Source organism: Kickxella alabastrina, assembly GCF_025024165.1.
Source record: "Kickxella alabastrina strain RSA 675 chromosome Unknown BX661scaffold_18, whole genome shotgun sequence".
In the NCBI taxonomy this organism is placed as follows: Eukaryota; Fungi; Kickxellomycota; class Kickxellomycetes; order Kickxellales; family Kickxellaceae; genus Kickxella; species Kickxella alabastrina.
In genome coordinates, this window is record NW_026251489.1 from 316,636 (window position 1) to 343,848 (window position 27,213).

Sequence of the window (27,213 nt, forward strand, 5' to 3'; positions counted from 1 at the left end):
CTAACAGGAAAAATGGAGGCAAACTTCAAGTAATTTGTTATTGTAATTGGCATTAGAATTGCCATTGGTCATCCTCACACGAGGGTGGCTGTAGAAAGAGGCGTTTGTAGAATAATACGTGGTCAAGAAGTAAAACAGGCGCAAATGGGACCTTTTCAATTAATCGAGTGCTACAATTGTGACAATAAATGGGGGGGGACAATAAAACACCAAGTATAATAAAATCTCGCTCAGAGACAACCGATTGCATCGAGACACAATGGTAATTATGCTATTGTAGCTTGACGCACACATGCTTGCGCATAAGTGATTGCAGAACAATAAATAACCAATCAATTGAGAAAAAAACATAGCACAGGCTTTTGTCGCAAAGAATATTACAAACAACAATACGACCAGATCATTTTATAATAAAAGAAAAAGTAATAAGCAAAAAATGTATATCTTCAACTGCAAAATGCGCCACAAGAAGCAGCGAGTTTATTGAAATATAAAAAGAATGTAATAATCCCCAAGTTCCAGCTTATTAACTACAAACCATCCTGTTCTGCACAAAAATATCCATCAATCCATTCTTCATTCAACTTTAAAGTTCCCAAATTACCAATCCATCTTTACGACTTTTTTTTGCACACCACCCAATATCAACCATGTTCAGCAAGATCCGCAAGATTTTCAGCAAGATCAGCTTTGAGCTTGACCCCCCCACCAACGAGCAGATCGAGAACCTGCTGCTAATCTAAATACTCTAAATTCATTCATTCACTTTCTAAACCCGTATCCCTTTTTGTGCTGTGGTTTATACTCACGTTCAATTCATTAATTTATAGATAGGCTTTAATTGCTTTTTAAACTTATTGTTGCATTTAAAATAAACATATTTTGTACTTTAACATTAAAACCAATTGATCATTGAAAAAAACATGCCGCGGAATGTCCAGACACAATGCGCAGCGCGCAACAACTAAAAGTGCTGTCTCTATTTATTATGTCGCCTTTTAACATCACTGTACCTTTCCATTTTAAGCCCTGTACTGTACTGCATTGCAATGCATGCAATTATTCATGCCTACACTCGCAACTGATGGCGCTGCCTGATGCGCATTGCGTTTGTAATCAACCCAACCAAAAAAATTCAGCAAAAAAAGTAACAAACAAGCTCGACCAACTCGGAAAGAAGCACAATATCTGGCAATCTTTCGTTCCAAAAACTGAATTACACCACGGAGCGTGCTGTTAGCAATGACGCATGCCGGCCTTAAATAGGAAATTGCTCATTGTGTTTCTTTTCGCCACACATCAAAAATAGAAAACCTGTTTATTGTTTGTTTTGTGGGGAGATGATGCGAGAATCAGGGCCGAATGAGATGTTTTACAATAGGAATTGTTTGTAATGAGCGCCCATCCACAATCCACCAGATATATAAAGAGGACTGTCTAGCCACCCCCACTCCATTTGTTTGATATTTAAACATTTCAGCTCCATTTAATTATCAAATTGCCTTTATTATTTTTTGCATTGTTCTTTTGTTACCCCGCATTTACCATTTTATACCTCTACATTCTCGATCCACCTGGGCCCCGACACACATAACTGCTTATCTCCGGCCGAGCCTCGCAACAGTAACAGACCGCAGCATTACATTTCCACCAACCAGACCCTTTATCATCGGCAAAGGTCTTCTTCGCTACCTTACAGAAACAAAAACAACACTATTTTACACAAATACTACTCGATAACAACATGGGCTGCCGCAAGTGCCGTGGATGGGAAGAGAGCGAGTGCTGCTTGAGCCAGCACACACAATGCGCCTGTGATTGCCATACATCCTGCGACTGCGCTTTCTGCTACACAATCCAGCTCAAGGCCCGGTCATTACCCGCGCACCTGGTGCCGCACACACACACAATGACGCCAAAAACAGCAACGTCTCTGCTCAGCTCAGTTCTGCGGTTAGAATCGCGATCCAGCTTATCATCGCTGGATGATAGAAACAACTTCAGATTGCATATGCAAGGACAAGGCCAGGTGCCGGCTGCTGATGACCACAAGTTGACTAAATCGCGGAAATGGTCGCGTCGCAGCTCGTTATTGAAGCCGCTGCGTCTTTTTGCCTGAGCATGATATGCCAGGCAAGAAATTGCCTCTCACTAATTATATGTAAACAATTTTATTTTCACATTCTACATCTTTTATTTTCTCCCGCCAGAGCAATGATAGGGTAGCATTATTTGGGATTTTCACTTTTCTTCGTTTTCTCTATCTGTCTTTTGTTCCTTCTTGATTTTCCGTAATAAAGGGACGCTGGTCTTTCCTTCATCCGAATTTGGCCGCAATAAACTTGTTTACTTTTTCAGTACCATTATAATATCCTTGTCAATACGAATAAATGTACAATAAAATAATTTTTAAATCAAATGTTTTGATTTTCAGCTTGATGAGAAAATAAAAACAAAAGGATTGTGCATGCCCGACAAATCCGCAAATCAATTATACACGGAATATCGGCCGATACAATGTGCCTTTCACTCTGCCTTCAACCCGGTTTTCCGCCTCACAAATAGAAAAAATTGGATCAAACCAATCAATGAAAAACTGAAACTAATCAAATGCAGATACTTGTTCAGATGGCAAAGCAACGATATCTAGTGGCCAAGGTATATGGTCTATCTATTCGTTAAGCAATAGGCAACGGGCCAAACGATTACATGTACACCTCCTATTAGTATAATGACATGTGGCTTACAGAATGTATTTATTTACACCTATTTACTGTTTAACAAAACAACATGGGTCAGGAAAAGTGGGAATTGGACAAATAAAAATTAAAAAAACAGGGTACCCATTATTTTACAATAGGAAAAGGCTTCAAATCAGCACATATGCGGGTGCCGGATCGACTTAATCTATGCATGCCAGAGATTTTTCGAATGTTTTCAAATTCGAATTTCTCACTAAATACATACAATTTACAGCCTGTATATAAATCGCAATGTTTTATTGAGCAAATATGCACTGGATGTTCAACATAAGATGGTTCGTAAAGGTTCGCCATTGCTTGATTTTAAAAAATAGAAAATGAAAATTCTAATTTAGAGAAAAAAGAGTATGTGTGCAAAAAGAAAAAGTCCACTGTCCAAAGTAACCGCACCCAAGGAAAACTACACACTATAAACATTATTAAACAAAAAATTATGCATTGAATACGGCGATAACGCGTTTACTCGGGATACACGATAATTCCCGTTTGTTCGTAGGGGTCTGGAGTCGGATAGTCCCGCCGATTTGTGTCATTAAACAAGAACATTTTATGAGGATTAAGATGAGAATTTAAAAATGCAGGAGAACAGCACAGCTTGGAGTTGGGGAGATGAAGGAGGTATTTTTATAAAGAGTTTGCTTTTTAAAATAAAGATAAACAAAACAGAAGATATATTTTTAAAAAAAGTTTGGACTTTGCAGTGGTGGTATCTTATATTATAACGGCGAACGCTGCCAAGATTTTGGATAAAGTGAAAATAAAAATTAGTATTACAACACAAAATTGAATTTGAGCAGTAAGTGTATTTTTGGGTTAATTGGTATAGTCAAGCTTAATATATAATGAAAAAAGAGGGAGAAGAATGTGGCTTTTGCTCAGGGAAACGCACCTGTCTGTAACAGTAATATTATGCCTGTTCGAAGGCTTGAAGATGTACCTTAAATGATTTCATGACGTTTTTAGCAAAGTCTGTGGAGCTAAACACCACAAGGCCCGGCCGACAAAGTAAAAAAGGAGGAGGGTGAGAAAGTGGGGACAAGTAAGCTCGTGGAGCAGTATTCCCGTAGTAGATTGGGAAGAAGGAATTGATGGGCAATAATAGTAAGTCTCAAAAAGCAAAACGAAAATAGTAGTAAAATGTTAGTTGAATAGGCCAATGCCAAAACAACACCAATAATTTCGGACAAACGCGAACTCTGATATGGCAAATAACAATAATAAATGTTGGTGCTCTAAACTCCTGGTGTTTTAGATATTTTTGCGCATAAACCCTCGCTAGTAGCTGGAAATGTACGGCGTCTTGTTTTTGTTTGTTGGGACGGAAGAATCAGGGATATGCAAATAGCTGGACAATTTTAATATACTCATAATTGGTACTCCTGGCATGGCATGGCAGGTCACACACCCGCGTTTCTGGCACCATTGTAGTTTGCCAGAGTACATATTTTTTTGGCATGTCAAGCCTCATTATTTCTTTTTGATTTTTTGGGGTTTCCAATTATACCACATATACCGCTTGCTTGTATAATGCCAAAGGCATGGTGATTCAGGATCTGATTTAATAATCGCGCGCTTGGACTGGGCAGCCTTGATCATGATGGGACAGGCGCATTTTTAAATGTAAAAAGGGACACACCAAAAAAAACATCTTTTTCGCGTCATTTACCAATTTGGGGGGTTTGTCATTTATCCTTCTTCCAAACAACTGAATGGTCATTTGAATTACGCGTCTCAGAAATTCGATAAAAAAGAAAGAGCGAGCAAAACAACCACCCGACATTCACCCACTTTTCCCCAAAAGCCTGAAGCGAATGCACGGTTGTTGGCAATGAACAGCAACGTCAATTTATTAGCAGACGCCGCTGCGAGTGCAGCAGACAAGACAACAAGCACTGACAGCGAGAACGTCAGCGGGCTGACTGCAGCCATCGAGGCCATGTGTGACGACTTTGACCACAACACGTCTCGGCAGCGCACGTTTTCGTGGGTATCTTCAGAGCTGCCATCGCCAAAGGGCAGGCCATCGGAGGATCACTTCCATGTGCAGATGGGCTGCAACTTTTCGGCTGGTGTCAGTGAGGTGGGTAGCTCTTCTGGGCGGCTGCGCACGCGTCTAGCGACCATTGATCCGATTAGAGCCAGCGCCAGTGCGGCGGTGGAAAGCTATTGTGAATCTATTGACGGGCGGTCATCCAACGAGAGCGCGGCTCCAGGTAAGCAATTGGTTTTTTTGCAGTGCATTTGCATGTCCTCTCCCACCCATTGACATGCCTCTGTAGTTGGCGTGGCGGAGAATGGGGGAGAGCGGGTATTTGTGATACCAAATCGAGATTAATCGCTCATGTTTGGAGGTCATTTTTTCCTCCCCCGCACACAACCACTTGTTTGGAAACGAGCATTGGTTGTGCAGGAATGGTGCGCATATACGGCTTTACTCTCCCCGCACGTGTTTTGCATGTTTCCTCCGCTTTAATATACGCCAAAACGTCAAAAAGAATAACCGTAGCTCGCGGCGTCAATGCCTTTTATCGTTGAAGCCTCGCGCAGACTTTTCTCGACCGCACAAACATGGCTTCTCAGAATGGCACTTGGCGCAGCGCGAGCTGTGGCCAGGCTGTTCTGCTAAAGCATTGTTGCGCGCAAAACTGCGTCATCCCCATTCCCCCAGGCCCTATTCATTCCTCTCAATGCTCCCCCTTTGCCATTTTTCCTAGTCTTGCTGTGCCATGCTTGGCTTGACTTGGCTTGGCTTGGCCACACGTCGGCTGTTCGTATAACCCACCCTCGCAGCATCCATTTGCTATGTTGGCCCCCGCCATAATAGCCTTTTCTTTTCTTTTCTTTTCTTTTCTTTCTCTCATTTTGCTATTCTAGAACCAACACATTGCTTTCTAGAACCAACACATTGCTTTTCTCTCGCTCATAATCAGAACTCGGGCTGGATTTGTGCGCACACACAACAGTCACTTCAGCCTACACGCAGCCAACGACAGTCTTCGAGTCTCAATAACGCGGACACCACTTATTTTTTGTATTATCGCGTACGTGGTACACTCATTTTTCGCTCGGTGGTGCATTTGTTTGTATGCAACAGCACGCAACAGTCGGCACCAATTTTCCATAAAAGTGTTGTCCACATATCGCGCGCATGTAAATTAACCACATATCACATGTGTGCGACGACCAACCAACCACGTGTATTTTTTGGCTGCGACGAGAAATGGCATTTAACGAGCAAGAAACCTGTTTTTACTGCGCATAGTATCCATGTTCGCAATGCTCGGCCCTATTTCAAGCCTCATGTAACTTTTATTTTTGCTTCGCACACTAAAAACACGATCCTTGCACTCGCACTTTTTCGACTGCCACTCGCATCCTTTCTCTTTATTTCTACTTACGAACTAGGGTATATCAAAAAGCCATACACCAAGTCAGGCACCAGCCGCGTAGCGATTCCATTACAGCGCAAGCATTCAGGTTAGTACCCAGAAAAATATACAGCACGCTGGCAAACTATTAGAAGCGCCCATGTCTGTGTACGCAGTCCATCCTCTGTTTCTCCGCCACATTTTCCCTTGGTCCGCTTTATCCTTTGCACGCAGTCCCGCAGTCTGTTTTGAGAAGCAGATTCAGCGACCACTCGTACTATTGACTGCATATGCCATTGTTTGTGCATGAATCGACTTTTATCTTTGCTTGAGTTTGGACGCCTCCAACAAGCGCTTGTCGATTTTAGGACCAAAAGCCAGTCCATTTTTCTAGTTCTGGATCCATGCACGGTTGGTCTCCCTTGATTTGGAGAGCCTTGTCTATTTTTATCTTTGAATCTTTCAATTCAGCACTTGTCTCTTTTCAATGGCGATCTGAGTTTGGGGCTGAGTCTAGTGGGGGGCCGACACAGAGCGCATTTTGGCCGAGAACGTACCCAAACGTGCCGTTTTTTATTTGCCAAGTGCTCGACCAGACGTGTGCATCGCTGCCAGCGGCGGATGCAGGGGGGGGGGGCAATTTTATCGACGATTGCCACTTGCTCGGGCTGCATATGAGCGGTGAAGATACGTCTGCATTTTTATTTGTACATGATATTGCAACACATCATAGCAAAAGGTGCAGTAGTGGCAACGACGGCGGTTTGGAGAGAATCGCTTGGCTCATGACTTGCAATGAAGTGGGCTTCTATATGTCCTTTTATTTAATTTTTTTGCTGTTGCTCATTACTCGCACAGCTATTTTTAACAGTCCGTAAATAAGCACCGTGTGCAACACAGCGCGCACGCCTAACTCCTCCCACTATTGCCCTTGTTGAAGGGGGGGGGGTGTCCTCGAGTGCTGAAAATACCGTTGGTCGATCGCAAGGAAACAAGGCGAGTACTTCCCCCACCTTTCATGCTCTCTTTTTTTCTTCCTCTCTCTATTCCAATTTTCTACTCTTTTATTCGAATTTGTGCTTGGTCTGCAAACATAAGCCAACTGACCTGCCATTTTTTCCTTCTTTCTTTCTTTCTTTCCATCCTTCCTTTCCCCCTTGTATGCTTCTTTGTTGATGCTAACTTTACTATACTAATATTGTCACTTCCTTTATATCCCCTTTTTGTTATTTATTTATTTTATTTTTAAATTTGGCTAGACAAGCTCGACAACAAGGCTAGTCCAAGCATCTCGATAATTTCGGTTGATTCCTCGATTGACAACATTCGCGGTCGAATTTGCTCAGAAACCAACAGGTATGAAGCGCATAATAAACAGCAGCAAAAATTGTTACGCATTATTAGTTGTTTCTGGGACTGAGTGTCTTTTGTTTTTGACTATGTTTTTGACAACAGGTTGTTCTGTGTGGGTGCAAACGCAGCATTTTCTTCTGGTTGATTGTAAAATCGCATGCCACACCAAAAAAGAGAAAGAAAAATTGAGAAGCAGCAGCGCCTTTTTCTTCCCCCGCTCTCAAACAATTGGCGCCTGTGTCTATTCTGAGCTCGCATACAAATAGCCATCGATTCACGCATTAATCTCGACTAATTATCGCAAATCGTGCGCACACTATAGTTGTAACGAGGACTTTGACAGTTCGGATTTAGCAGACAGCACGGGGAGCTCCTCCAGTCAGCAATACCAGCACCAGCACCAGCACCTGTCTGGTAGCAACATCGGCTTTCCAACCGGAGAATCGATCAAAGGCGCCACCGAGTTAAAGAGCAAGCGATTGTCGACCAATAAGAAACCGTTTTTACAGAAGGGCCAGAGACTATCTGTCAACAGAAAGAACACCCGCAGTAACAGACAGTCGGCAAGCGCATCATCAAACGAAGGAGCACCTGAAAACGCGCAGGCCTCAGTTGGAAGAACGCCATACTCGTCGTCTAAGCCAGTCAAAACCAGTGCCAGGGTAGAAACCAGGCCGCGCATAACAATACGCCAAGCTCGAAGAACCACCATGGGAGTTGGAGGTAGCGGAACCAGCACACTAGGACTCAGCTACTCGAACCACAACATATTTCCTATTAACAGCGGACCAAGAGGCGCTAATCGAAGGGTCTCGTACGGCGCACAGTCTAATATTGCGACACCGCCCATATTTTCGGCAGCCAGAGCCTTGCGTAACCAGCCATCCTCCACATCAGAAGAAGGAGACGACGTCGCAGCAGCAACAACAACAACTCCAAAGACAGGTATCCCATCGAGGCTCAGACCTTTGTCTGCGCGCATCGGCGCCAAATCGAGTGCCATTTCGTCATCGCGCGAGTCCACAACAGGTGGAAAGCCAGCACAGGTGGCAAACGGCGCAACCAGAACGCAGAACAAGACACCAGGAATGTCGCGCGCAACAGCAAGCAACTACCTAAACCACACTTGCGGAGGCGCAGTCGGAGCGGCGTCTTTGAGAACCAGGAACCATCATCCGCAATGGGCGGTGGTGCGACAACATCCAACACATCAACAAATACGGCATCCGGTGCGGCGACCATCAGTGGAGGGACAAGGGTGCGGATGGGCATGATGCGGCCCGGCGCCACTGCCGACAGACCAAATTTGCACAGACCGGCCTATGTGGCCCAAGAGTGCGACATTGATGAGGAACATACCAGCACGCTGGCCTCGTCGGCAGCGGCTGGAGTGGCTGGTCGAGCCCACCGGATGATGCACCAGGCAACCAGGCTGACCGTTGACCCAGAGCGTGCAAGAGAGCCATACTCGGCCACTGGGAGATCTGCACGCACGCCTGTCACTGCAGGAGAGTCCGGGCTAAGTTCTTCCAGACGGCGCTTTCTGCAAACCCCGTCGGACCAGGACATGAACGTTTACAGCAGCGACCAGATCTCGAGCGCCTCAGACAAGGAGACGGTCGGCAACACCCCCCCAAGCACCAGATCGAGCGAGCACCACAAGCGGAGCTCTGGTATGATCTCTGGCGGCAGCCACCGTCCCCTGCAGGCCAGGCTCGAGACCTCCTCGAGCGCCGCGAATATGGACGTGGATCGCGCGCGTGGAGTTCCGACCAACACAACTGGGAGGGCCGCCGGTCGTCCCTCAATCGGCACCACCATTGGTCCCAAGCTGCCGACATGGAGGACGCAGCAGGCTGTGCGAGAGGGCAACCCAGCGCCACAGCGCACACCGGCATCGTATACGGGCGTTGCAGGTACCAAGCTGGCGGCGCGCGAGAACAACTCGCAGTCGTTATCGCGTGGAAAGTCCAGCGATGAGTCAAAGGACGAAGGCGATGCTCGGTCACAACAGACCAGGCTCCGGCCTGTGAGGAGTAGGAACATGCAGCCAAGCGCGCCTGCTCCTGTTCGCGGCCAAAACAATACTTCGTCGTCGGCCAGTGCCATTGGAATTGGAGGCTACAACATGGGATACCAGCAGCCGCGAAATGCACCTCGCGCAGGCGCAGCAGCGAGCGTTATCGGCAGCGGAGCGCCATCTCAGATGAAAGGATCCAATGCACCACCGCAGCCGCACTCGCTTGTTGGGCAAGTTGTGCGGCCGCAGGTTGCCAGCTACCACCAGCGGAATGTCACGCAGAGGGGATCTTTATCTACGGTCTCCGCAGCGCCAGCGGTAGCAGCACCCGCGCCATTGCAGCAACAGATGCACACCCACTTCCCAGCTGGCAAGCCAACCAACGACCAGTTGTTATCGTCATCAACTGTTGCCGCCGCCGCAGTAACAGCAAGCAGGCAACAGCAGCAGCAGCAGCAGAGTCAGCATCAACAAGCAATGCAGCAGCAGCAGACACATCAGAATCAGCAGCCGCAGTCCGTCCAGGCTCCACCCTCAATGTCCCGAACCGGATCATCAAACCAAGCGCCGTCACGACTGAGCGAGCAGGCGCCAGACAGCAGGGCCTCGGGCGGCGGCGTGCCGCCGATGACGCCACAGGAGGCCATCGCACGGTACGGGCAGCAGCTGAGCGCGCACGAGCGCAGTGAAATTCTTGATTACCCACACATCTACTACGTGGGCAACACGAAGGCGCGCGTGCCGGCGCGCACAAACTACGGGTTTGACGATGAGCGCGGTGACTATCTTATCCATTTCAATGACCACATGCTGTACCGGTACGAGCTGCTCGAGGTCATGGGCAAGGGCTCGTTTGGGCAGGTGCTGCGGGCGCGCGACCACAAGACCGGTGAGATCATTGCGATCAAGATTATCCGCAATCGCAAGCGCTTCCACCACCAGGCGCAGGTCGAGGTCAAGCTGCTGGAGTGCCTACGGCGGTGGGACCCGTCGGGCGGGCACAACATTCTGCAGATGACGTCGAGCTTCTACTTCCGCAACCACTTGTGCATTGTCATGGAGCTGCTGAGCATCAACCTCTACGAGTGGCTCAAGGCGCACCAGTTTGCAGGGACACCGGTGCCGCTGCTGCGTAACTTGTCAGTGCAGATGCTGCAGTCGCTGCAGCTGATGGGGCGGCACCGCATCATCCACGCGGACCTGAAGCCCGAGAACATCCTTCTTGCGCGGCCGCCGCCGATGCCTTCGCGGCGCAGCGGGCCGGCTGGTGCGGCGGGACCGCCACCTCACCCGCTGACCAACCCGCAGCTGAGTGCCGACCTGCAGCGCGGGTCGTACCGGATCAAGGTGATCGACCTGGGATCTAGCTGCTTCGAGTCCGAGCGCGTGTACACGTACATCCAGTCGCGTTTCTACCGCGCGCCCGAGGTCATCCTGGGGCTGCCGTACGGCACGGGCATCGACATGTGGTCGCTGGGCTGCATCGTGGCCGAGCTGCTGACAGGTTATCCGCTGTTTCCAGGCGAAAACGAGCGCGAGCAGCTGGCGTGCGTGGTCGAGGTGCTTGGCCCGCCGCCGGCGTACATGCTGGAGCGCGCTCCGCGGTGCGCTGACTTTGCCGAGCCGGCGCCGTACGGCGTGCAGGCCACGCCTGTCGGCAACATGATGCTGCTGCCCAACGGAGCGTGCTTGGTCGGCGGCATTGTTATCAAGCCATACACCAACACTAAGGGCAAGCGGCGGCGCCCTGGGTCGCGGCCGCTGGTGCAGCTTCTTGCTCGTGCGAACGATCCACGGCTGGTGGACTTTGTCATGCGCACGCTGGCCTGGGACCCGGCGATGCGCCTGACGCCCGAGGATGCCCTGCGCCATCCCTGGATCGCCGACATGCAGATCCCACGCCAGTCGTCGATGGGCATGCCGATGGGCATGCCTGTGCCGGGCGGGTACGCCTTGTCGTCACACGGCGGCAGCAGTGTCGGCGGCGGATATGCGCAGCAACACATGTCTCAGCAGCAGCTCCAGCAGATGGGTCAGCAGCAGCTCCAGCACCAGCAGATGGGTCAGCTCCAGCAGCAGCAGCAGCCTGGTTTTAACAACATAGCTCGCGCGCGCAAGACCTAAACCAGCTGCAAAACGCTGCTGTGGCCAGGCTCGTCGGTGGCTATCCGTCATATTGTCGTTAATATTTTTAAGCCTTACCAAACGCTGACAGCGCATTTTGTTCAATTTTTTCATTCCATTTTTTCAACCTATAATTCAATTTTTTTGGCCGCGTTTTGCGAGTCCATTTTTGCAACGTCCACAGCGAGCTAGCTCTTCTAAACCTGAAATGAACTACCACTTGGATGGACCCCTCGATTTTTCTCCCTCTTTGATCTCCAGACACAGATATTTGCAACCATTTCCTATTTTATATTCACAACACTCGCACTCTTCCTCTTTCGATTGAATTAGCAATGTCCGAACCAGCCAGCCGCGGGCAGACAGAGCAGGGCGCTTTCGACGACGACGCCCGGATAAAGGACATGAGCAGCCAGCATTGCTTTGCCGCGTCCACGGTGACCGCGGTGGATGCGGCTGGAATTCGGGTGCTACTCGTGCCAATTGGAGCAGCGCGGCAAGACAGGCTTACGCGCTGGACAAATGCAATTGCCCAGTTCTCGCAAGTGGAGCTGTCGGACCTACTGGCACACGTTGACAACGAGCTGCTCACTGCGAGCTATGGCGGCAGCTCTGGCGGAGAGGGCGCCCTGCGGTTCATGTTCACAACAAATGTCAGCGAGGAGCACGAGTACCTTGAGGGCCTTCAGACATACAGGCAGGTTCTCGGCGTCATTGGCCTCATCGACTGCGAGGCGAACGAGGATATAGTGGCAGCACAGGACGAGTTTATGCAAATGGTGTCGCAGCTGCCGACAGCTGTGGCATACCGCTGCTTGGCATTCGACCCCCAGGCTGACCAGGCCGATGATGTGTCCGGCGTAACCGTAATTCCAAACGGCGACGAGAGCCTGTCATTTTACTTGCAGACCTTGGTCAGCGACTTTGCGGGAACAATGGTGTCGGCCCTGAGCCTGATGTCGAGGTCAATAGAAGACCGCGCAAATTTGCAAACGCCAACCGAGCCAAGTCCCGCACACAGCCCGCCGGTGGTATCATCGCTGGACAATGATACTGCGTCGGCCGACGGCCATTTCCGCCACAGCGGCGGCAATATTTCAATGCACGAGACCACTGAGGCTGCTGCTCACAGCATAGCGCGCCGCGCGTCGCAGGTTGCGTCTAAAGAGCAGCGCCGCGAATCAACAACCAGCTTGCCCACGGGTTGTGGCCGGCGCGGCGGCGAGCTCGATCGGGATATCGCGGCTCCCCCGTCGCCTAAAATTATAACCGGCGAGAAGCGAGTCCAAAAGCCCAACGATACAGCCGGGGCTGGGCGACTGAAGAAGCTGCAGGGCGATTTATTCCTGATGTCCGGTCGTCTGGCAGAGGCCTTCTCTGCTTATGCAGCATCCATCAAGGTTAGCCGCGCGGTCGGCGACCATCTATGGCACGCTGTGGCCGTCGAAGGATACTGTGCGGCGCTGCTGCTTTTGTGCGAGCGTCCACAGGAGCGCCGTCTTGCTGCGGCCTTTGTGTCAGGCATTCCTGATGTGATAGCGCCCATAGACGGAAGCATATCACCGCAGAGCGCCGGTTTGGGCGCGTTGCTGGCGCAGATAGGCAGTTTGTTTGCGCAAGTGCCAGTGCTATACGAACGCTGCTACACGTTTGCGCCGCTGCTGCATGCCGAGGCTTGCCTGCGCGCTGCCCTGGTGCTGCACGCTACGCGCGAGGCCTTTTTGCATGATGATGAGGCGGCGCTGGCCTCACTGGTGCGACTGCGGAACCAAGTCGACACTATTAAGCCTGAGCGCATGGAATTCCAGACCTGCGATGTCGTTGCCAACACGCGAAACATTCCGCTGCGCGCAACCATCAACGAGTGGCTCCAGCGTGGTTGGGCGAGCTCGTTCGAGTCGCTTGCACTGACGGACCAGCTCGAAATGTCTGCCGAAACCAGTGCGCTGTTCCGCAGAATCGGGTACTCGCGAAAGGCATTCTTTTTCTTGCGCCAATTTCTCTTGCTTGCCATCCCCGTGCTGCTGCGCACAGCGACGGCCCAGCGCCACGTCGGTGCCCCTGCGTACAGCATGAGCCCCAGATCGCACCCGAGCGTGTCGTCGCGCACAGATCACACGGCCCTGTCGGCCTTTCTGGACGGTTTCAGCGCATTCAATGCCGTGTCCTCTGCGGCTGCTGCAGCGGCCTCTGCGAGAAACATGGCTATGCACTCGCCCGCGGGCTCGCCCAATCCGATGCGCTCGTCCTTTGATGTGCCAGTCTTTGGTGATTTTCTGGCATCGCCTGCCCGGGAGTGGTTTTCCAAGCCTCGTCCCAGCCTGCACCATGCCGTGGTCGCTTGTCTGGACGCCCTTGTGTACTCGTTTGAGCTTGGGTCGACGCACTCGGATGGCAGCGGCTGGATGCACTTGCAGGCGGATGTTCTGCGCGAGTGCCTGGCCATTGCCGAGGCTCTGCCCAGTTACCCGCATGCTATTGCCACAGCCTTTCGTCTGGTGCGCTGCTTGAGCCATCTGTCAGCTATTGTCCCCGATTCGCAGAGGCGGCCCTTGTTTGACGAGCAGCACATGCTGCGCGTGTATCTCTCGAGGACCATCGGGCTGTTTCACCAGCGCTATCACTTTGACCCGGCGGGCAACACAGACAAGAGAGCCGAGACTTCATCTGTCGATTCGGCTGATTCCAACAAGCCGCGGGTGATCGGCAGGGATGCCTCGGTGGTAGGAGGCGTGCTTAATTCGCTTTTAGTGGGCATTCAGTTCTGCACTTTTCCGAATAATCCGATGCCCATTGCGGTTTCCCAGAAGCAGGACTCGGTGGCCAAGACAGCCAGCTCGCTGTTTCTGTATAACCCGAGCGCACAGGCCCTGGGTGACATGCCACCGCTGCTGGTTGCCCACGAGGAAACGCATTTCGTTGCCACGCTGAGCAACCCGTTTCCGTTCGCGCTGCCACTGACCGACATTCTGCTCATCGGGCACGTGGAAGTTACCCCAGCTGCAGATTCAGATAACAATAATAACCAGGATGCTACTGTGGTTTCTCAGAGCACGCAGTGCGTAATCCCTCCTAATAGCACCGGCCAAGTACTGCTTGTGGCCACACCGCGTACTTTTGGACAACTAAAGATACTCGGCATTAAGCTGTCTTTGTTCCAGCACCTGGCAATCAAGTGCATTCTGGCGGAGGAGGACGAGCACAAGGCCACGAGGCGCATGAAAGAGCGCCCAATTTGGAAGCGCTTGGAGGCCGAGCGCAACAGCCTCCTTAGCCTAGACAAGCCGCTGCCGGATTCGCCAGCTGTTCGCCTGTCGGTGATGAACTCGGGCCACCTGCTACATACTCGGGTCGTGCCGGCGCTGCCCAAACTCGCTGTCATCGAAAGCAGTCTGGCATTCGAGGACTCCTTGAGCCTGTGCGAAGGCGAAAGCCGCGTGGTTACTTTAACCTTGGTCAATGGCAGTGATATGGCAGCAGTGGACCGCCTTGGAGTTGCATTTGAGCCGCTGGTTTCTGCTGATGGAAACAAGTGGGCGGACGAGACTCGCGCAGACTCACAGCTGGGTGACCTGACAAACGCCGCCTTCAGTTACTTGCAGGTACCGTCGGAGGACAACGGCGATTCAATGTGTATTGGGCCCAAGAGTATTTATCGTCTCAAGGTGCGTGTCTCGGGGATTAGCGGCTTGAGCGGCGGTGAGATTGTCGTGCGCTACGGCAGCGCTGCTACTGCTGAGTGGTCCAGAGAGCTGCGCTGGCCCTTGCGCGTGTCTGTTGTCCGGTTGCTCGCTCCGGTTCACGACTCCAAACCTCGTGCTGCTGGTAGCGGTGACTCGTTGACTGCGAGATACTCGACTCTCCCGCCGTATATCTCCCGCGCACTTGCCACCCCCGATGGCGCTGCAGTGAGTAACTCAAGCCGGGATCTAGTCACCGTACTGGGCGAGGCATTTTCTGAGCAATCTCCCCTTGTGACGGCATCGGGAAGTATACCTGAAGCTGTACATTGTGCCGAGGACTCATTTTTACTGGCGGAGATTAACCTGGCCAACATGGGGTCAACAGACGTCGAGCTCACGGTTGAGACTGATCTTTCGGACAAATCGAGCAACGACGCTTACAGCTTATCCTCGGGAAAGCTCAACCCATCCGCGCTGGTGAAATCTCTCGTAGTGCATATGCCCGGGCGCAAATCACTCTCGCGCATATTTGTCCCACTGCCTCGTGTCCGTCTGGATGACCACGTGCTGCGGTCTGCTGTTCCTGGACTAGAGGCGCACGGTGGGCCCGACCGAGCCATATTTTACCCTTGGCGCCAGTCTCTGTTGCATACAGTCACTGAATCGGACGAAAAATGGTCCGCGGGCATTGACAGCCGCGGGAACGACCGCCAATTTGTGCTGACAAATACGCGCGACATGAGCGAGCAGGACTTGGAGCATCACCGCGAGATATACTGGTACCGACAGGAGATTTGCAACCGTGTGCGTTTGCACTGGGCTTGCCATCAGTCTGGCAGGTCCGGGTTCATTGACCCGCGGACACTGTTTGCGCCGAGTGAGGGCGATATGGATACCATTCGGCGCAGGGGACTAGACATACGAGTGTCCGTTAATGGCGTGGGCGCATGCCGCGTGGGTGCGCGGCTTATCCGAGCGCAGTGTAACTCTGGCCATGCGTGCCATGTGGAGTTCCAGCTTACTAACCGATTCAGCCGCGATCTCGACCTGGAGATCAGTGTTTTAGTTGTCAGAGATGTCGAAGACGATGATACCCCGCTGGTTAGCCAAAATCCCACGGCTTTATTCTCTCCAAATTCTAATGCACGCCTGCTTGTGAATGAGAACCAGGCACTGGCATTTGTGCCATTTGATAGTGCTACTAGCCAAAGTGCGGCTGCGAGCAATGGTGACTTTGCATTTGTGTTATCCGAACAGATGACTGACAACAATGAGCTACCAAAGACACAAAAGACGTTTGCGCAGCCGTTATCGCCCAATCTGCCTGCGCTGGAGCTCTTTGATGACCTGGTGTTTGACGATATCAGCGGCATGCGGTTACCCAAAATCCCACCTGGAGCTAGCCACTCAGTGTCAATGCCCCTCTATATATTGTGCCCTGGGAACTACAAGATCGAGTACACCGTGCGCGAACACTCTCGGTCTGAAGCAGAATCAGGAGAAACTGTATTTGTTCAAGAAGTTTTAGCTATAGATAGCAACCAGTAAATTATTTTAATATTGTTGTCTATCGTCTTTGAATAAAAAAAATGTAATTCGTTTATGAACGCGTGATTCAGAACAATACACATGTGTACAGAGACATCTTTGCATCGAAGAATACGCGTCGTCGACTGCTATATAAAAAATATATCTTGCAACGACAAGCAAAAAATGTGCATCCGCCGGGAATCGAACCCGGGTCTACCGCGTGGCAGGCGGCAATCATACCTCTGGACCACAGATGCTTTGTAATGATTGTTTAACAACTTAATAGCTGTTGTTGAATATAACATTCTTACAAAAAGATATAAGGATAAGGAAATTGACAATGACATTGTTAGCATTTTTTTAAGATTTGTTGCGAATGTTTTGCAATTTACAACATTGTGGTTTGCAGCACCCATATACACGCTGTAGTGCTATTTGGATATACACATAATACTACAGCTTTTTTGAATGACTAGAAATAAAGTACTTTTGTCTATTCATCTATACTTTTTTCAATAGATTTTCCACCTAAAATGGCAAAACACTACCCTTACTTTCAAATATTATCACTCCATATAATCGGGTCTATAGTTCAATACACGCAAAACTCGGTTTATAACTTTTGCTACAGACACGACGCGGCGCCTGGATTGCATAGTACCCTTATCGGGTTTTCGTGTCTCTGCTACAGATGGCGTGCCGTTGCGTTTGAGCATCTATTTTAATGTCAATGTCGCAATTTGAGGCAACGAGAGCAATTTGCATTTAGTAGGCGGTCTTGTATTGAACTATATTGACACGGCACCATTGTTTATCAACATATTTGCCAAGAATTTACATTTCGTGATCGATGTTTCGCTAATATTTCAAGGCCGTGGATTAGAAGCGCTTCGGCAGGGAATAGTTTTGGGAATGGTTTATCCGAACGCCCCCACACATTGGGCTGTTATTTGTCGGACAGTAAATATAGCGACAATATTGAATTCGAGGATGTACAGCTTAAATTTGCTGAGCTTGCTTGCTCCATCATGCAAATGGTCCCGAAAGCCACATGTTTAATAATGCTCAGCTCGGTCGAAAATGCCAACGGTTCTCCTATTGTGAATATGATCTGTGATGTGATTGTCAGCGAGCTTTTTGACTGACTCAAAGGGCTCCATTTCTGTGGATTCGAAAGCGGAAGTGCCAATGGGCTTTGGCACTAACATATCCACTGGCATGATGCGCAGCAATTGCAATATGTATGCCGATCAAGTGTCCTTTTACAAGCTCATCCGTACCAACGCGCCCACTTTGTATGACCTGACCATTTCGTCGCAGCGAATGATTGATTTGGCCAGAATTTTGACTGAAGAAAGCGGCAAGCTGGTTGTGTTTCCATGCTTGCACAAACTGGATATCGCTAGCCTGGACCGTGAAACCGAGCCTTTACCGGCGGCTATTAACAATGTTTTGTTCCCAAAAGTTTGTCGTGTAAATTTCAGTTCAGCCCAATGGCTCACACTCCAAGCGCTGTCTTGTATTAATATCAGCACCCTTCAATACATGGGTATTCCGCTGTCGTTGGGTGTTACTGCTATTTTTAAGAGCGCTGCACGTCTGCTGGAGGAAGGCTTCCAACCCTTTTTCACGCACACTTTTGCAGTACATCTGGTCTTCCCCCGAGCTGCTCACTTTGCTGCCTGATTTTTGCAGTTCTTGCACAGAGTCACTCCAGGCCTAAATACGCTCAATATAGACATTCCTGCCGACTATGGTCAATTTTCTGCTGTAACCACAAGGAACTCGCTGTTTGCTGGAATTCAGAAGCTGCATTTGCGCAGCCCTTTACACTTTGACATGATGCTCGAATTGTCTAAAACCCTGCTGCTTCTTTCTGAGCTCGTCTGCAATGTTATTGGAGTTGCCAGCATTCCTGATTTTGATGATGTTTGCAAGTTACATCAAGCAGTTTCACTTGACGCACTACCCGCTCGACTAGAACTTGAACATTGTGCAGGTGCTGTCATGCCTGTCAAAATCCGGCCGCGACTTGGCTAGATACGCCATCACACTCGCTGCTCTCTGCCCTGATTTTGTGCTTGTCGCGGTCGAAAAAGTCTACCGAGGTATGTACAATCGCCATATGCAACAGGTTCTGGAAATTGGCGAGTTGTATGAACATGCCCACTGGATCAAGCCACTCATTTACAAAGAGTAAGATTTTGATTTGAGGATTTTCTAACTTTGAAGTATCAATATATTTTTATTATAATTCCCGACTTGCACCAAGTTACTGTGTCAAAAAATGTATATGCCGAGCCATATTATAAAAACAATAAAACAAAACCTACATATCAAGTTGCTCACAATAATTTCCTTGTGTTGTGCGTGGTAGTTGGGGCGATTGTCCTGAATTAGAGTGTCACGAAACATGAGCGTTCCGGTGAGCTCTTCTTTACCCGGGTCAAACTGGAACCACTGCATGGCACCCCTGTCCAGCAGTCCTTGAATGTGCGGACGACGTTGAGATGTGGGATTGAATAGTGAATGTCTTGTACGATGCGGCTCATTACTAAATATTTCCAGCAACTAAACATGGTGTCTGCTGTGAGGTGAATGTCCGCCAATTGAAAACTCGGCGTGGGTGCGGTATATCTCCCAGAGAACCATTCCGTGGAGTGTCTGCATTTGGAAATAATTCCCTTGATTTTCCAAAACTATTGATTGCCATGATCTTGATGCTGAATGCTGGCCCTGTCTGGTCACTACGGTTGTATTGCAAGAACTGAGATATGAGAAGCCAGAATTGCTGGATGTGTTTGTACTCCCAGAAGTAGTGCACGAGGGTCTCAGTCTCAATGGTGCAGGCCTTGCACGTCTTGTCCAGTCCCTCGACACAATGCGACAGTTGGGAGATCGTGGGTACCGCACTTTGTGCCATCATCCAGAGAAGGGATATGTGCTTTGGTTCTAGCGTAATTTTTTTGGATCTGTCCCCATTTCGGCGGTAGCCATGGGTTATTTCCCGTCGATGCAGTTTGGTTGTGCATGATCCCCAAGCAGTCCCATTGTAGCGGCGCGGCCTCTTCTTTCCGTGTCGCCTCTATATGCCCGTACTTTGGTCTGTACGCCTTCAGGGAGGTGCCTCCAATCTGAGCTGTTGTTATGTTAAAAATATATATTGAACAAATGAATTAAAAAAGCTAAGGGATGAACAGCCTCCACTGCTCATATTCATTAGTATTTATATATGCGTATGAATTCCCACATATCCAAGTGGGGAATTAACTAGCGATTGATTCATTAATCAATCGCCGGAGACAAGCCGCAATTTCTTGTATCACACTATTGGTTAAAAAAGAAAGCAAAAGATAGTTGAAAACAACCAACATATAGCTTTAGATTATAATGCGCATTCTTTGGTTTTCTAATACCTTATTTTTATTTTTCTGCTTATTATGAACAAAAATGCGTCCATCACTAAGCAGCTACTACAGAACATCTTTGGAATAATACTGCCATATGTCGCCAGCTGGTCAACGCATGCGTACAACTGAAAGTTATTTTTGCCAATACTGGCTGCTTTCCACGGCTGGAGAGAGGCTGCCAGACCAATCGTGTATCGCACTGCATATATATGTTGCATCAAATACAGCACGTTTCTTAAATGGCGCCCAGAGGACGAATGCAACATTGTATAAATGTTCAACAGCATTGAATTGTCGATCATGACTGTCAATTTCAAGTATTTTAAAAAGTTGCGAGTTTATCTTCCCTCTCCATCAGCAACACGTTGCTTTATTGAAAACGCGCAAAAAATCCTGCAACTCGAAAAATGCGACTGGTTTGGCTTCACATCCTTGTATTACAAAAGCGGGTTGGATAATGAGCTGAATGAACCAGTCTGGCCAATAGAACACATGGTTGATTTGCTTACTAAGAAATTATCTAGAGTTTTCAAGTTGCCTTTGGTTTTGTATTGCGACCCGCCTGGAAAATCCATCACCCACCAGCTCTTGGTCGATGGGTACGCCAATCAGCTTTTGGCACCGAGTTGTAATCCTGCCATTAAACCACAAAAGTGCGAGTTTTCGAGGGCACTGACATTTTTAAGTATCAGCACAGACGACACGTCGTTACCACTGTTGTCGAGTATAAAAACCAAAGCTCCCAAACATTTGCATTTATCAAACGTCCCACACAATTTCACTTAGTCATAGCCGGGCAGTCGTTTGGAAAATGCAATGCCAAAGTTTAATAATCTAACAGATTTGAAGCTACATTATGACAAAAGAGTTGATAGTAATGCCATAGAGGAAGATACGTTTTTCGCACGCGGCAAGCATTGTATTCAGTTTCAAAATCACGAAAATATCTTGACAATATGGTTGTCAGTTTGGACACCATCCTTGAACACAACTCTCCATTTTTGTCTAAAAGCAGAGATGACTTGCAATTACACAATCAGACAGTGGAAAATCCAAAACCGAAATCGAAACCGAAACCGAAGCATATTTCAAAATTCTCAAGTTGCCGTGTTCAAATCGTACGGGCCAAAGTGGTTGACTAACAATGCAATCGAAAAGCTCTCAAATTGCAGAGATTGTTCAGTAAATCATTTGCTGTTTGGGCATAACTCAACACTCAACAACAGCTTGATGCGCCCGTTTAGCATTGGCTATGCACTGCACCCATACACAAATTCGCTTTCCATTGCTGACGTCCGACCTCGAGTGTACTGTGACTATTGTTGGCAAGTTGTAGCTTTATTTTCATTTTTCATTTTCATGTGAGGTGAATTTAAATTTAAATTTAAATTCAAAGTATTAGTAAATGACATTGGCAAACAGCTTTATATCCTCGAGCTGACAGAGCTCATCAAAATGTGCGTCATGGAAGGTCAAGTACAAGTCCAAACCATCATCCTGCTTGTTTGGCAGCAGACGAACTGTTCCCTCCATCTGGAAATAGTCAAACCCAAGGACGCTTGGTTCACCATATCCAAAGTCAAGTGTGTAGAATGGCATATACCGCAAATTGGTCATGCTAATATACGAGCTCTCCGAGGAGTTGCACAAAATGCTGAAAATATGGAACAACAAGCTGGGTTGGTGCTCTATAAGCAACATGTTTGCCTTTGTGTGGCCACTCTCGGTCTTTGAACACAATTCTCTAATAGACTCGGCTAGGTCCTTGTAAGATCCATCAAGGACCAATTGTGTTGACAATGGCGCGATGGCAGGACAAGTTGCATTGCCGACAAAATGCTTTGGAATGGTAGATTGGGCGCGACAATTGTAAGGTGTCATTACATACGTTGCCTGCGGCGCTTTGCCGAATGCCTTTATGTTGGCCTGCACCATGTTTTTGGTCAGCAGAGTGACGAACGCCACGTTGATCGTCTGGTCCTTGTCAACGTGGTGGCGGATGCGCTCCAAGTTGGCACGGCTAAAATGCAGCACATGTAGATCCTCAATAGCCTGCAAGTCTGGTGTGGATAGCATCGATGATGCAATGGCCGCGGGTGAAATCTCGGGAAGCGGCGGCAAAATGCCCTTAAAGTAACTGACAAACGGAAGATCCAGCGGCTCGACCTTGGAAAAGCAGTCGTTTAACACTTGGCGGTCATTGAGTGGGGCTCGACTAGCTGGTATTTGCCGTTCTTAATTTCCTCGAGGTTTCGCGCATACTCACCCCAGTGGTTGACAAATGCCATGGCGCCAATTCCATCAAAAATGCAGTGTGACATTGAGTACGAGATGCCGACATAGGAGTTGTCCTTGAACCGCAGGACTCTCACAATTACTGCCGAGTGGTCTCTATGGTATGAGGCGTGCGGGGGGTGCGCAACCCCACTGTTGCAATAAAACCTGCGAGTGTTGAAGAACTGAATGTCGGACTTGTCCTCGGAGTCATTCGGGCAGGTCTCGAAAAAGGACTCGACCGGAGAGTCAACGATGATTTCGGCAATATCAGGCAAACAGAGATTTGACGAATCAATCGATATGATTCCCTTGCCAGCACTATTGACTGTTGGGCGGCCGACGAGGATTGGGTAGTGGTCGGCAATGAGCAAACATAGACTTTCTGCGAGCACGTCTAGAGGCATGAAGTTGGGGTTGCTGAGCTTGTTTTTGTACAGATAGATACTGTCTACCTTGAGCCTGAACATGGCAAGGTCGAGGATGCTCAGCTCAATCTCCTGGGACTTGATCTTGGCTAAATGGTTAAGGCGCTTTCCGACGGTCATATTGAAAGTTAAAATCTGCTGGATGTTTTCAAAATAAAAATGTAAATTTAAATAACAAAATTGAAAAACTCTTGTCGCCCATCTGTTCGCTTATAAACATGTCAGGATCTTTTAAAAACATGTATGCCGCATATTGCTTTAGTGGATAGTCATTGCCTGGTCCTGATAAAGCAGTAATGTATATACAAATATATACTGAATCCAAATAGGTGACAGAAACATATGAAATAGTGCATGCATAGGTGATAAAACATTTATATATTTGTTTTTGGCATTCCAGCACAATTGCAATTCATTTGTAGATTTAATATGGCTCAGCGGCAGTAACCTCCCATTTTAATATAAATACAACACGTAAAGCATATTGGGTGTATCTTGTCATTAATACTATGCAAATGCTCGCGTGTGGAATCAGATGTGTACATATGCCATCACCATATTATAGTATCAGCGGCAACAATGCAGTGTTGCTTAATACTCTTTGGGCTAACAAAATACACGAAGAGCTTGCGCAGCAAGTGATGCAAGTTATAATGTATAGATAATAATACGCCAGACAAATAGTAAATATTATTGTTGATAACTGTCATGCCAATACTAACTTTCCCATATAGACTTACAAACAAACCAAAATAATATTCTGAGCCTTCCAGATATGTGCTCTTCTATTTGGTATAACCACTGTACAGCACAACAAAAACAAAAAATTACTGGCCCTGGAGATCCTCCTGCTGGCTGAGCTTCTTTGAGTACTTTTCCACCTGTGAAATAATATCATCGCCATTCATATCACCGCCGTTGATCTGGAACTTTTTACCGTCCTTAAATGTGACGTCAATCATAGCTGGGTCCTTGACAAACGCCGTTGTCACCACGTTGATCTTGCAATTCGGGTTGGCCGCATTGTTCTTCTTTGACAAAACACGGTTCAAAAACACCCTACAATATAGATGGAAAAAATAACGGACCAACAAGGTGGTTATTTAGCAAAAAAAGTTGTGTGCATCAATAGAGATGATTTTAAAGTCGATAGTATTCACTGTGAGTAGTGGTCTTTATCTGTTTTTAACATGAACGCACTTTGTGGATGTCGAGTGCTTCGAAAAGGGGCAGAATGCCACGCGCACGTTGGTAATTTGCTTCAGCATAATTCGTCTGCGACCCTGGTTTTTATGTAATGTAAACGAATTAGAAAAATAAGAGTAGGAAAATGTACAAGAACAAGCGCCGATTAGAGTGCGATTTTTTATATATAAAAATAGGTTCTCCAAAAAGTAAAAAAGGGACGAGACAAGAAATGCAATTTTCCAAAAAAAGTACCACCGTATCTTTATTACAGCTCATGCCTCAGCAGTGATTTTGCATGCAGATTGAGATTAGAGGATTACATGGTTTTTTTTGAATTGGCCAACCCGCTTTTGCCACCACCATGATGGATACAAAGACTGCTTGAAATTTTACTTTTCTTTGCTTCAGCCCAGTTTGAAATATATATATTTTTCTTTCCCTTTCCGCAAATTTACATATTTTATTCTTCCTCACCTCACCTTACCTCATCTCATCTCACTTTATTTTCCTACGGCTTCCATCTTCTTTTTGAATACATCAGCCATTTATTGGTTGAATTTCACTGCGTAGTTGAAAGAATACTCTAGACTGACAACTATGAGCCAGGCAGTCAGTAATAGCAACAACACCACGCCGGCACGGAGAAACGCCAGCAGCCGCTACGGCGATGACACCGACTCGGCAATTGACGCGCAGGCGGCGCTCGTAATGCGCAAGGGCTTCCTCGACGATGTCATTGATGGAATCCAGCTCGGGCTCCTTGTAATTGTGGGCATCTCCGTTGTGTTTATTGGAATCTTTGCCAACAGCCTTCCGACGATTTTTCCGGCGACAAAGCCATTCTACGACGCTATTGTGTCAATTCCGGGGTTCATTATGAATGTTCCAGAGCATGCGGCGCTGGCTATGCTGTATTTCCCCCGGTCTGTCGACGAGCTATTTTTCCTTGCGTCGGATCTGAGATTCTGGCTTGGCGAGCAGATGCATACGCTGCCGTATAAGGAGTGCGTTCTGGTATTCTCATGGGCGACGTATCTGTGGGAGGCCAAGCTGGATATTCGGCAGCGCGACCGCCTGCATGAGGTGCGGCGTCCTGCGGCCATTGCGCCGTTCATCTCGCGCCAGGCGTATCTGGAGGCCAACGCCTACGGATTGGACAAGAGCAGCCTCGGGCTGGTAAAAAATGTTTTTATGCAGATCCAGACTACGGTGATCATTATCTACGACCTGACGCCCTGGCTGTGGACCATTGTTGGCGATGCGATGGATGAGTACCTTGGGTATGGGCCCGAGTACGAGATCACTCGGTCGATTGCGTACTTTTTGGCGGCCACGTATGTGTCCACGTTCCTTTCGCTGCCATTTGATCTGTACTCGACCTTTGTTGTTGAGAAGAAGCACGGGTTCAACAAGCAGACCTTTGGACTGTATGTGTCGGACATGGTGAAGAGCCTGGCTCTGACGGCGCTGTTGGGCGGACCTATCCTGGCAGCGTTCCTGTGGGTGATCGACAGAACCGGGTCGCAGTTCTACCTGTATGCGTGGGGGCTGATGGCGGCGGTGCAGCTTCTGGCCATTCTGATATACCCGACCTTCATCCAGCCGCTGTTCAACAAGTTCGATCCGCTGCCCGAGGGCGAGCTGCGCAACGCCATCGAGGCGCTCGCATCGCGTCTGAACTTCCCGCTCAAGAAGCTTTATGTTGTGGACGGCAGCAAGCGGTCGAGCCACAGTAACGCGTATGTCTTTGGGTTCTTCAGGAGCAAGCGTATTGTGATCTACGACACCCTGATCAACCAGTGCACGACGGAGGAGATTGTGGCCATTGTCGGGCACGAGCTCGGGCACTGGAAGAACAACCATATCTTGCGCATGCTCACCGCCGTGCAGCTGCAGACTTTCATTGTCTTCTTTGCGTTCAGCTGCTTTGTGGGCGAGCGGGCTATGTACGAGTCGTTTGGGATGCATACAATGCCGACGCTCGTTGGGTTCATATTCTTCCAGTTCCTGTATCAGCCGCTGGACAGTCTTTTGACGTTTGCCATGAATGTTCTATCGCGGGTGCACGAGTTTGACGCGGATGCATTTTCGAAGAAGCTCGGGTACGGCGAGCAGTTGGCGTCGGGGCTGATTAAGCTGCAGATCGAGAACAAGAGCGTGATGAACCCTGACCCGCTTTACTCAGCTTACCACTTTTCGCACCCGCCGCTGGTCGAGCGTCTGAACGCCATCAACGACCCCAATGTAGCGCCAAAGTCCAACTAACTTTTTTTTAATTATTTTCTTTTTCATAACTGTAATTCTATTACAAAAAAGGAAATATGAGCCGTGCATTTCACTCGGCAGCACATGCAGCTAGCGCAGCCAAGGAGTCAGCAACGACTTTTCTCATGGGCGGGGTCATCTTGAACTGATCAATATTGTCCTCATCACACCACGCGTACTTTTGGTGCTCCTCAGGACACAGCCTGACGCACGCAGTGTCCTTGACACGCACGCAAAAGTTTAACTGGTCGGTCACCACCACCCGGCTGCCCTCGCCATTATCGTCGCCGTTTTTAATTGACGAGTACTGGAATCCCTCGAATTCGCAGACAACGTGGGTGATGTCGAGCCCGGTTTCCTCAGCGATCTCGCGAGAGACAGCCTCGAGAATGGTCTCTCCAGGGTCGACATGGCCGCCGGGGATTTCCCACTCGTTGGGAAAGGTGCGCTCATTGGAGGCGCGCTGAACTATGAGGACGCAGGGGCGTGTGGGATCGGCAATAGCGCCGCCGATGACAACGCGGTTCGGGGTTGGGCTGGTCGTGCAGGCGGCGATGTAGTCAGCGGCGGTCTGGGATGCGCGAAGGCTTAGCTGTTGGGCAAAAGTAAACGACATTGTTCTTGCTTGGGCTAATAGTAAATGTAAATAATAGGCAAACAGAAGAAGGCTAGATAATGTTTAAATGTATGGCCTTGTATTTGTGCCATTGTGTTGATGTCTAAAACTTTTTTTTTTAAAAAAAGGTAAAGGCCACGTCAAGCTCATATGTAGAGGTGTTGATCTGGTAATCTCAAAATTAATAACTGT

General features: G+C 48.6%; 8 protein-coding genes and 1 non-coding gene across 9 annotated transcripts; 5 read left to right on the forward strand and 4 right to left on the reverse strand.

Annotated features, from left to right (window-relative positions):
* The first annotated feature begins 1,442 nt into the window (after positions 1-1,442).
* On the forward strand, positions 1,443-2,392 carry BX661DRAFT_185521 (uncharacterized protein). Its single transcript, XM_051536799.1, has one exon. It carries the CDS (start codon positions 1,745-1,747, stop codon positions 2,117-2,119), a length of 375 nt encoding a protein of 124 aa, XP_051390221.1. The 5' UTR covers positions 1,443-1,744; the 3' UTR covers positions 2,120-2,392.
* A 3,096-nt stretch (positions 2,393-5,488) lies between these two features.
* BX661DRAFT_185527 (uncharacterized protein) lies at positions 5,489-7,938 on the forward strand (the record flags this gene model as incomplete). The annotated part of the gene is made up of 5 exons (XM_051536800.1): positions 5,489-5,522; positions 5,637-5,803; positions 5,867-6,239; positions 7,390-7,486; positions 7,586-7,938. 5 exons carry the CDS (start codon positions 5,489-5,491, stop codon positions 7,626-7,628), a joined length of 714 nt encoding a protein of 237 aa, XP_051390222.1. The 3' UTR covers positions 7,629-7,938.
* Positions 7,939-10,130: 2,192 nt separating this feature from the next.
* BX661DRAFT_137369 (kinase-like domain-containing protein) lies at positions 10,131-11,384 on the forward strand (the record flags this gene model as incomplete). Its single annotated transcript, XM_051532694.1, has 2 exons — positions 10,131-11,141; positions 11,217-11,384. Coding segments are annotated over 2 exons (1,179 nt in total), but the record flags the coding sequence as incomplete, so codon positions are not given.
* Positions 11,385-11,755: 371 nt separating this feature from the next.
* Positions 11,756-17,017, forward strand: BX661DRAFT_185530 (transport protein Trs120 or TRAPPC9 TRAPP II complex subunit-domain-containing protein). The gene has a single exon (XM_051536801.1). The coding sequence runs from the start codon at positions 11,963-11,965 to the stop codon at positions 16,856-16,858; it is 4,896 nt and encodes a 1,631-aa protein (XP_051390224.1). The 5' UTR covers positions 11,756-11,962; the 3' UTR covers positions 16,859-17,017.
* Positions 17,018-17,026: 9 nt separating this feature from the next.
* Positions 17,027-17,097, reverse strand: BX661DRAFT_t86. Its single transcript has one exon. It is a non-coding gene; the product is annotated as a tRNA-Gly (tRNA).
* Positions 17,098-18,854: 1,757 nt separating this feature from the next.
* BX661DRAFT_199709 (transferase family-domain-containing protein) lies at positions 18,855-23,072 on the reverse strand (the record flags this gene model as incomplete). Its single annotated transcript, XM_051538351.1, has 6 exons — positions 18,855-18,977; positions 19,190-19,326; positions 19,541-19,700; positions 19,729-19,953; positions 21,661-22,416; positions 22,467-23,072. The coding sequence occupies 6 exons, from the start codon at positions 23,070-23,072 to the stop codon at positions 18,855-18,857; spliced, it is 2,007 nt and encodes a 668-aa protein (XP_051390225.1).
* A 500-nt stretch (positions 23,073-23,572) lies between these two features.
* Positions 23,573-24,360, reverse strand: BX661DRAFT_185533 (uncharacterized protein). The gene is made up of 2 exons (XM_051536802.1): positions 24,153-24,360; positions 23,573-24,011 (listed from the first exon to the last, which is right to left on the reverse strand). Exons 1-2 carry the CDS (start codon positions 24,218-24,220, stop codon positions 23,780-23,782), a joined length of 300 nt encoding a protein of 99 aa, XP_051390226.1. The 5' UTR covers positions 24,221-24,360; the 3' UTR covers positions 23,573-23,779.
* Positions 24,361-24,553: 193 nt separating this feature from the next.
* On the forward strand, positions 24,554-26,467 carry BX661DRAFT_185535 (peptidase family M48-domain-containing protein). The gene has a single exon (XM_051536803.1). It carries the CDS (start codon positions 24,738-24,740, stop codon positions 26,403-26,405), a length of 1,668 nt encoding a protein of 555 aa, XP_051390227.1. The 5' UTR covers positions 24,554-24,737; the 3' UTR covers positions 26,406-26,467.
* BX661DRAFT_185536 (NUDIX hydrolase domain-like protein) lies at positions 26,468-27,069 on the reverse strand. The gene has a single exon (XM_051536804.1). It carries the CDS (start codon positions 27,019-27,021, stop codon positions 26,476-26,478), a length of 546 nt encoding a protein of 181 aa, XP_051390228.1. The 5' UTR covers positions 27,022-27,069; the 3' UTR covers positions 26,468-26,475.
* Positions 27,070-27,213: the final 144 nt, after the last annotated feature.

Excerpts from the sequence above, each read along its gene's own strand:
- BX661DRAFT_185533 (XM_051536802.1), bottom strand. The coding sequence starts at position 24,220 with ATGCTGAAGCAAATTACCAACGTGCGCGTGGCATTCTGCCCCTTTTCG. Across the intron at positions 24,012-24,152 it reads AAGCACTCGACATCCACAAA|GGTGTTTTTGAACCGTGTTT; the intron begins GTGCGTTCATGT and ends TCTATATTGTAG.
- BX661DRAFT_185535 (XM_051536803.1), top strand. The coding sequence starts at position 24,738 with ATGAGCCAGGCAGTCAGTAATAGCAACAACACCACGCCGGCACGGAGA.
- BX661DRAFT_185536 (XM_051536804.1), bottom strand. The coding sequence starts at position 27,021 with ATGTCGTTTACTTTTGCCCAACAGCTAAGCCTTCGCGCATCCCAGACC.
- BX661DRAFT_185530 (XM_051536801.1), top strand. The coding sequence starts at position 11,963 with ATGTCCGAACCAGCCAGCCGCGGGCAGACAGAGCAGGGCGCTTTCGAC.
- BX661DRAFT_185521 (XM_051536799.1), top strand. The coding sequence starts at position 1,745 with ATGGGCTGCCGCAAGTGCCGTGGATGGGAAGAGAGCGAGTGCTGCTTG.